At 37.2% G+C, this 10,000-nt stretch overlaps 1 protein-coding gene across 3 annotated transcripts in view; it reads left to right on the top strand.

The window, feature by feature from the left end:
• The window catches only part of LOC119595418 (N-acetylgalactosamine-6-sulfatase-like), a 28,168-nt gene that overhangs the window by 9,724 nt on the left and 8,444 nt on the right, over positions 1 to 10,000 (top strand). For 2 of the 3 annotated variants that reach the window (XM_037944625.1, XM_037944553.1), the window contains exons 2-8: positions 832 to 955; positions 2,135 to 2,209; positions 4,269 to 4,371; positions 4,746 to 4,889; positions 5,199 to 5,386; positions 7,460 to 7,600; positions 8,361 to 8,476. In XM_037944625.1, coding sequence (XP_037800553.1) covers positions 832 to 955; positions 2,135 to 2,209; positions 4,269 to 4,371; positions 4,746 to 4,889; positions 5,199 to 5,386; positions 7,460 to 7,600; positions 8,361 to 8,476 — 891 coding nt within the window. The remainder of the gene's footprint in view (positions 1 to 831; positions 956 to 2,134; positions 2,210 to 4,268; positions 4,372 to 4,745; positions 4,890 to 5,198; positions 5,387 to 7,459; positions 7,601 to 8,360; positions 8,477 to 10,000) is intronic. The other variant, XM_037944679.1, reaches the window with a different exon arrangement.

Genomic DNA, 10,000 nt, shown 5'->3' on the forward strand with positions numbered 1-10,000 from the left:
TACCTCTTTAGGCTACGACTTCTGAAGATTTTAACTGTATGATTGATTTATTTTAAAAAATCAACGTCCATGGACCAATACATTTATTTGCGTTTTACGTTAATGCGGAATCCATTAATATGAAGCAACAGAGATTATGACTCTTGCACATTAATTTGAAAAAAATATTTGCATCTTTTCAATGGAGACGTGTTAGTGTGACTGCTGATAACTGTCTTTGATTTAAAATGATAATAATAATAATAATAATAATAATAATAATAATTATAATAATAATAATAATGAAATTTAACAAATCATTGAGAACGTGTATTGAGTTTTTGGAATTTTTGTTTGTGAAAGAATGGTAGAGATGGAAAGTGGTGTAAAAAAAAAAAAAAGAAGAGAGAAGAGATAGAAGAGGAATGAAAGAGGAATGACTGAGAAAATACAACAGAGGTAGAAAAAGGTAAAGAAAGGAAAAAGTGCTTGTTAGTGTAACGTAGCATATTGATGATACATACATCTATTTCTTGAAAAATTTATTCTCTCTCTCTCTCTCTCTCTCTCTCTCTCTCTCTCTCTCTCTCTCTCTCTCTCTCTCTCTCTCTCTCTCTCTCTCTCTCTCTCTCTCCTCTCCTCCCTCCCTCCCTCCCTCCCTCCCTCCCTCCCATCCTCCCTCCCTCCCTCCCTCCCTTCCTCCCTCCCTCCCCTTTCCTCCTTTTCTCCTTCCCTACCCTCACTCCCTCCCACCTTCCCCCCTTCCTCTCTCTCTCTCCTTCCCCGCTATTAACTATTAACCTATTACCCTACTATTTTATTTTCCTCCCAATTTCTCTCTCTCTCCCGCAGATGGGTTGGGGGGACCTGGGCATCAACGGGGAACCGAGCAGAGAAACGCCAAACATCGATCTCCTTGCCCGGGAGGGTATGAGTGCCACTGCCATGTACACCGCGGCACCCTTATGCTCTCCGTGTGAGTATGTGTACGTTTGGGGATGTGTGAGTGTGGAAAGGGAGGGGGATGGAGGGAAGGGGAAAGAGAGAGGGCTGGGGTAGTGGGGTGGAGAGGTGAAAGGGAAAGGAGAGGGGAGATGGAGTGGGGAAAGGGAGTGGGGGAAGTGAGGAGCAGAGAAAGAAGGGGATTGATGGAAAGGGAAAAAAGATGGGACAAGGGAAGTGAGGAAGAGAGAGGGAAGGAAGGGAGGAGAGACGGAAAAAGTGGAGAGGGTGTTAAAGGGAAGGGGAGAGATGGAGTGGGGAAAGGAGACGGGTAGGGATAGAGGAAAGGGGAAAGAGGGGAAGTCGAGAAATGAGGAGGGGAGAGGGAAGGGAAAAGAGAGAGGGCTGGGCTAGTGGGGAGGAGGGATGTAAGGGAAAAGAATGGAGAAGAGGAGAGGGAAACGAGAGCAGACTGGGGGAGTGGGGAGGAGAGAGAGAGAAGGTAAAAGAGAGGAGAAAGGAAAGGGGATGGAGGTAAGGGAAAACAGTAATGACTGGGGGAGTAGGGAAGAATGAAGGAAGATAGGAAAATAGTGGAGAGTAGGAAGAGATGGGGAAAAGAATGAAAAAGAACAAGAAAAATGAACGGGGAGACATAGGGTAGGGAAAAGATGAAGGTAAAAGAATGATACAAGGTAAAAGAATGGGGAAAAGGGAGGAGGGGGAAGAGAGAGGGTCGCAACAAAGGGAGATGTAGAAAGAAGGGAATCAAATAGGCATGGTAGGGTGGAGAGAGGAAACAAGGAAGATAGGAGGGAAGAGAACTAGAGTTAGGTTGATGTGTCACATATTAGGGGGGGGGAGTCTAGAGAGCATAAGTGTCATGAGAAATGTTGGTTTATGGGTTGTTGAGCGTGGGTGGGTTGGTGGGTTAGTGGGTGGGTGGGTGGGTGCTGTAGGATGTCTGTTTGTTTTTAGAAAAATTCCAAGGTACTAATGATAATGATAATAATAGAATAATGATGATGATGACAATAATAATGATGATGATAATGATAATAATAATAGAAATACTACTACTACTGATAATAATAATAATAATTATTATTATTAAAATAATAATGATACTAAAGATAATACACCCTCACCCTACCTCAGCAACGTAAAAATAATCACAGAAATGTATTTAGAAATGATCCTATTTCTCCCACAGCTCGGGCCTCGCTCCTAACAGGCCGTCTATCAATACGAAACGGCTTCTATTCAGACAACGCACCAGGAAGGAACGGTAAGAGAATGAGAGGAGGAAGAATGAGAAAAGAGGAAGAGAAATGAGGGGAAGTGTTTTTTTTTTTTTTCGCTCTTTTTCTCCTTTGCTGAAGAGAATTTTTTTCTGGTTTTCTTTTTCTGTTTTTTTTTCTCTCTCTCTCTTTCTTCTTTGTTTCGTTTGTGGGTGTCTGTTTCGTTTCATTATGTTGTTTCTCAGTCTCTCTCTTTCCCTCTCTTTCCCTTTCCCTTTCCCTTTCTTTCTTTCTTTCTCGTTCTCTTTCTTTCTTCCTTCCTTTCCTGCTTTCATTTTCTCTATCTACCTATCTATCAATCTATCTATCTCTTTCTCTAACTCGCTCTCTCTCTCCTCTCCCTCCTATGAATGAGGATGTATATCTTCAAAGTACAGCGGATATATTTAACCGATTTCGAATAGATCTTCAACGTGTATTTCTGAAGAAGACATAATTAAATGCATCTCTTGTATTGTGAAGATATTCATTCTCATTCATATATTTTCTACATTTGTCGCAATGAACCTCTCCCTCTAGTTATTCCTCTCCTTCTCCTCTCGTTATTCCTCTCCTTCTCCTCTCGTTATTCCTCTCCTTCTCCTCTCGTTATTCCTCTCCTTCTCCTCTCGTTATTCCTCTCCTTCTCCTCTCGTTATTCCTCTCCCTCTCCTCTCGTTATTCCTCTCCTTCTCCTCTAGTTATTCCTCTCCCTCTCCTCTAGTTATTCCTCTCCTTCTCCACTAGTTATTCCTCTCCCTCTCCTCTAGTTATTCCTCTCCTTCTCCTCTCGTTATTTCTCTCCCTCTCCTCTTGTTATTCCTCTTTCAATATACGTGAACAAAGAGATACTTATTACTCGACACAGTTACAATGAGCAGGTGTATCTCTTTGTTTACAAGTGATTAGGACATATCAGTGATATGTCAGTGTGGCGTATTATGGTGTGCGTGAGGGGGGGGGGGGATTGTGTTGCGCTGTGTGTGCGTGTGTGTGTGTGTGTGTGTGTGTGTGTGTGTGTGTGTGTGTGTGTGTGTGTGTGTGTTGTAAATGCCTCTATTCTTTGGCTATTCACGCACAGTTCGTTCATGTCTAGCTTGGTTTTATTCTTTCTTTTTATCACAGTCTGTTTTTCCTCTTCCTGCTTTCTTTTATCTTTCTCCGTTTTCTCCTTTGCTTCTTTCTTTCTCTCGGTTTTCTTTAATATATATATATATATATATATATATATATATATATATATATATATATATATATATATACATACATACATACATACATATATATACACATATATATACATATATATATATATATATATATATATATATATATATATATATATATATATATAGAGAGAGAGAGAGAGAGAGAGAGAGAGAGAGAGAGAGAGAGAGAGAGAGAGAATTTGGGTCTCAGTATCTGACTATTATAGAGTGAACCCGGAAAAAAGGCTAATGACATTGATAAATCATGCTAATATTACGCAAATAAGACTCACATGTGATAAGTTAAATGTTTATTTACCACCCTGGCTATCTGCTCAGGCGTGGGCAATCGTGATTACAGAGTTTTACATATATTCGACATAGTACAGTATTTTGTGAATACTGTAAATGCACATGGCAAAATATAAATATAAATCATACATCATACAAAAGAATATTACTTTGATATGTTTTTTGTCACTGTGTTTACATAACACTGTTCTGTGTTTATGGCAATTTTACTTAGTGGAGAGTTTTTTTTACCTTTACCATTACCTTCCCGCGGAGGCTGCGGCGGTCACTTGACACAGCGCCTCTTCTAACAACCCCATTACAATGTAAATGTTATTTTCAGTTCTCGCGATATTAAATACGTTAATTAAATATTAGATATGATATTTATGCCATCGATACCGGATTTATTAGTATCGGCTACGTAAAGCAGTTCTGAATTATTACCAAATCGTCTGAACCTATTACAACAAGAACAGGAAGAGTAAACACACCGAAACAATAACATATATTTAAAAAGAAATTAATAATTTATTCCCTCCCCCCCTCCACCCACGCCGCCCACCAGCCTACACGCCCCAGGACATCGTGGGCGGAATCTCGAAAGACGAAATTTTGCTTCCTGAACTCCTCGCTCCTCAAGGCTACACCAGCGCCCTTGTGGGGAAATGGTGAGTTATTGCTTTTTATTTATTTATTTTCGTCCATTTATTCATTAGCTTAATTATTTTATCGGTATTTGATAAATTGGATTTTGTGTGTGTGTGTGTGTGCTAATTATTATTAAAGAAAACATCTGCAGATTATTTATTGTCCTCTTGATGTAACAAAGCAGCAGTAATGGTAATAGTAGCAGTAGCTGTAGCAGTAGCTGTAACAGTAGCAATAGCAGTAGCAGTAGCAGCAGTAATAGCAATAGCATCATTTATTCCATTTAATAACAAACAATAGCTCAACCCCATTACAATTACGGCCATTATCATCCTCGCTCTCGTTACTACATGCAACCCAATCACAATATATCTACTCCCACTATCTCTCCCAGGCACTTAGGTCATCGTTCCCCCTACCTCCCTCTCGAGCGAGGCTTCAACTCATGGTTCGGGTCGCCAAATTGCCATTTCGGTCCGTATAACGACAAGACCACGCCGAATATACCTGTGTTTAGAGACGCGAAAATGGTTGGGAGGTAAGTACTGTTGTTTGTAGATACTGTAGATCATAATATCATCATCAACATTATCATCATAATATCATCATCATCATTGTTAATATTATTAGAAATATTATCATTATTGTTATTATTATTATTATTAATATTGTTGTTATTATTAGTATCATTATCATTATTATTATTATTATTATTATTATTATTATTATTATTACTATAACTACTGTATTATTATCATCATCTTTATCACTATTACTCTTAATATCATCATCACATCATCATCATCACCACCATCACCATTCCTATCACCGTTATCATTCACATCAGATATTACGAGCAGTTCGGCATCAACCGCACCACCGGTGAATCGAACATGACGAAACTCTACACCCAAGAAGCCGTCAAATTTATAGAACAAGAGGCAGGAAAGGGACCCTTTTTCCTGTACTGGGCCCCGGACTCCACGCATGCGCCGACCTACGCTTCTAAGGATTTTCTTGGGACGAGCAGAAGAGGTGGGTTGTTGTTGTTGTTGTGTTGTGTTGTATTTGTTGGTGGTGGTTGTGTTTTGCTGCTTTTGTTGGTGGTGTTATTGCTGTTGTTGTTATTATTATTGTTATTATTATTATTATTATTATTATTATTATTATTATTATTATAATTATATTAATATTGTGAGGTGTTCCTTGCTTGTGGCTTTTAATATATATATATATATATATATATATATATATATATATATATATATATATATATATATATATACATTTGTGGATTCACAGTGTCTAGATGCGTTGTGGTAGCGTGAAGCATATAGTCAGAAATAAATAAACAAACTGACAAAAAAAAGAGTGAGCATAATCATTAAATCCTTGACGTTCATCCTATGAGTTTCCCTTTTATATCAACTGGATCTCTTTTAGCTTTCATTTAAAATCGTTGCGGAGGACAAAGTAACACTTCTTAGATGCATTTAATGCTTAAGAAGATAAATACAAAAGCATTGGTTAAACCCACTCTTTACGAGCCTTAATAGTTGAATAAAAAATAAAGTAATTATGATTAACTGATTAAGATTATTAAACTAGATTTAGCCATTTATATGAAGCAAATAAGAAAAAAAGGATCACTTCCAGCTCCTCAGAAAAACAAACGTCAGCACACAGGACTTAACCTCTTCGCTTCCCTACGTTCCTTCGGGGTAAAGACACTCACGGTATCTGGTACAGAATGAGTATATTTCGCGCCGTTTTGGGCGGTATTTATAGTGTTTGTCGGAATTATATCTTTCTTATTTATAAAACTGTAAGCTTTACCTTATAGGCTATATATGTTTACGTTGTAAGAAGAATTGATTAAAAAAAATAGTCAGTAGTTAAAATAATTTTTTAAATATCGAACAAAAAGATAAAAGTAAAAGATGTCGAGTGTAAAATACTCGGAAGATTAGAGATGATAATCAAAATGGAATAAAATATCTATTAGATTAAGATAAATAGAAAATCGAGGAAAATGGACTTTTGGGTTTTAAAAACGAAGCAAACATGAAGACTTTATATATAATAAACAAAGAAAGAAAAGAAAACGGCTATGAAAAAAAAAAAAAAACTTCACTAAAACTACAAAAAGAAACAATAGAACAAATTAAAAGCCAAACAAAGAGGCTAGAACCCCCCCCCCAAAAAAAAAAAAAAAAAAAACGGAGTGATCAAGCGAAGTCTCCGGGCGCGGCAGAGAGACGGGAACGAGAGGCGAGGGGATGCTCTTGGAAGCCCGAGATGAGGAGGACTGGCATGTCACCTGACATTATTGTTGTTTGTTGTTGTTGTTGTTGTTATTATTATTATTGTTATTATTATTATTATTATTGTTATTATTATTATTATTATTATTACTATTATTTTATTATTGTTGTTGTTATTATTATTACTACAACAACAACTACTACTACTACTACTATTATCACTTTTATCATTTAACTATCTGTTTGTATTGTATTATTTTTATTACTTGTTTCCATTTTATTGTTTTCTCAACAACAATAGAAGTTAGATACACTATAACTTTGTCATTATAAATGTTTTTTTTTTCTGTTTTTTTTTTCTCTCTTTCTTTTTCCTTTTCTTTCTGGGATTTCTATTATTTTCTTTTTATCTGTTATTGTTCTTATTCCCCCAATTATTCTTTTTCTTTCATCTTTGGCTGATTATCTTTTTCTGTTACATTAATGTTATCAATATTCTTATTTTTTTTATCAAGCTATTATGATTATCGTTGTTAATATCTTCCTCTTCCTTATTTTTCCTCCTCCTCCTCTTCTTCTTTTCCCGTTTCTCTTATGTATTATAAATTTGATAGACTCGTAAACTATTTCTAAACAAACTATTTTTCTTCTTTTACATTCAGCCGCTTCCTTAAACTACCAGACACTATATTTTTTCTTCCTGAAACTACCGCGTAAATAAACAGCTTTTTTATCTTTTCTTTTCCATTCAACTCCATTTATAAACTCCTTCATTACACTACCACATAAACAAATCTTAAATAAACTAACTCTTTTTATTATTTTTTTTTCTTTCACATTCCAGATCGCTACGGAGACGCGGTGAGGGAGCTCGACGCGGGCGTGGGGGCGATCGTGGGCGCGCTCAAGAAAATGGGCGTCGCCGAGAACACGTTGGTGGTTTTCTCGTCCGATAACGGGGCGGCACTCGTTAGCAAGAGAGAGGGTGAGGAAGAGAGAGGGAGAGGGAGAAGGAGAGGAAGAAAGAGGGAGAGAGAGAGGGAGAGAAGAGGCGATGGAGAAAGAGACTGAAGAAAGGATGGGGAGAGAGGGGGGGGAGGGAGGAAGAAGGAGGGGTAGGGAAGGGAAGGAGGAGAGAGAGGGGGGGAGGAGGAAGGAAAGGAGAAGAGAGAGAGGGAGGGAGATGGTGAGGGAGAGGGAGAGGAAGTATGGAGATGAGGATGAGAGGGAGAGAGAGAGAGAGAGAGAGAGAGAGAGAGAGAGAGAGAGAGAGAGAGAGACTCAATTGTTATTAGAATGCTTTTATACCAAATTGCTGATAATCACTATTTCTGCAATATGCATACGAGGGAAAGCAATAGAAAAATAGTCGTTTCTGAGAAAGAATATGGTTATATACTTTTTAATGGTAATAGTGTGACCATAGCATTAGTATTATTAATAAACCCTATCTATCTATCTGTCTAGTAGAAGTAGTAAGGAAAAAAATGCTGATACAAATATTTATTATAATGATAGTGATGATAATGATGAAGATGATGATGGTGATGGGGATGATAAGGAAGGTGACACGACAAAGTAACATGAGATGATAGGAGGATAATAATGTTAATAATAATAATAATAGTAATGATAATGATGATGATGGTGATGATAACGATGATGGCGATGATGATGGTGATGATGATGATGATGATGAAGATGATGATGATAATAATGATAACATCTATTTCCCTTCGCAACAGGGGGCAGCAACGGCCCTTTTCTCTGCGGTAAACAAACCACTTTCGAAGGTGGAATGAGAACACCAGGTATATTTTGGTGGCCGGGAGTCATACCAGCTGGTACCGTCACACACCAAGTAAGTTAACAAGTTGGTTGGTTGTTGATATAAATAGTTCGATTTTTTTCTTTTTTTTTTTTCTTTTTTTGGGGGGGGGCGTAATTTTGTTTACGAGGCTTTTTTTTTTATTGAAATTCCTGTTTTCATTGTGTCTTTCCTTGGTTATTCTTTCCTATTCTCTTTATTTATTTATTTATTAATACCTCTTTTTGTTGATTATATATCTAATTCCCTTTCTCTTTCTCTCGTATCCGTTTTTTTTTTTTTTTTTTTTTTTTTGTCTCTCCCAAACCCTAAATTTATTCTCTAGTGTTTTTCTTCCTGTCTTTATTTTTGTTTTTTTTTTTCTTTTTTTTTTACCAACCCTTCTTTTTGGCTTTCTATTCCTATCCTTTATTCCCGCTTTATTATAGTAAACCTTTATTCTTTATTCTGTTTCTCTCTTTCCCTTTCTACATCATCCTTCCCGAAACCTTAATTTCGTTCATTACCTCATCTCTTCCTTTCTTTATTTGTATTGTTAATATAGATGCTTATCGGTTTATTTTTCATTCTTCTCTTTTCTTATTTTGTTTCTTTATTCGATTCCTTTCTTCCCCTTTTATCCGTTATCTCCTTGTATGACACAACGACTCTCTATATATCTCTCGTTCTCTCTCTCTCTCTCTCTCTCTCTCTCTCTCTCTCTCTCTCTCTCTCTCTCTCTCTCTCTCTCTCTCTCTCTCTCTCTTTCCATTTCTTTTTCTTCTCTTGTTATTCCGTCCTTTCTATTTTGTTAATTTATCCCATCCCCATTTCCCCCTTTTATTCATTATCTCTCTCTTCCCGTTCTAATGAACAGGCAAGAACGAAGCAACTTTAATCCATTTTTCCCTCTTCCCTTTTTTATTTCATTTTCTTTCTTATTCTATTCTTCCGTCTTTCCCTCTTCTATTCACCCCCTCACGACTAGTCTTTAATTCATTTATCCCTCTTCCTTTTATTTCTTATTGTATCTCTCCTTCCTTCCCTCTTTTATCCAGTCTCTCTCTATCCCCCTTTCACAATAGGTCTGGAAAAAAGCATGACTAGCCTTTAATCCATTTCTACTTCCTCCTTTTCCCCTTTCATTCGTATTCCATCACTCCTTCCCTCCTCCCCCTTTATTCACCCTCTCTCTATTCCCCTTTCTCAACAGGTCTGGACGCAGATGGACCTAAGAACGATTAGCTTTTAATCCATTTCTCATTTATCCCCAATTTTTCCTTTCTTTCTTATTCCCTCCGTCTCTCCTTCCCTCTTTTATTCACTCTTTCTCTACCTCCCATTCTCAACATATCTGGACGCAGATGAAACTCTTATCAAAAAAGCAAGATTAGCCTTTAATTCATTTCTCCTTCCTTCCCCCTTTCCCCTTTCTTTCTCATTCCATACCTCCCTCCTTCCCTCCTCCCTTTTATTCACCCTCTCTCTATCCCCCTTTCTCAATAGATCTGGACGCAGATGAAGCTCTAATCAACGCCTTTCGAAAAAGCAAGACTAGCCTTTAATTCATTTCTCCTT

The sequence above is a fragment of the Penaeus monodon genome, chromosome 1, assembly GCF_015228065.2.
Source record: "Penaeus monodon isolate SGIC_2016 chromosome 1, NSTDA_Pmon_1, whole genome shotgun sequence".
Lineage (NCBI taxonomy): Eukaryota > Metazoa > Arthropoda > Malacostraca > Decapoda > Penaeidae > Penaeus > Penaeus monodon.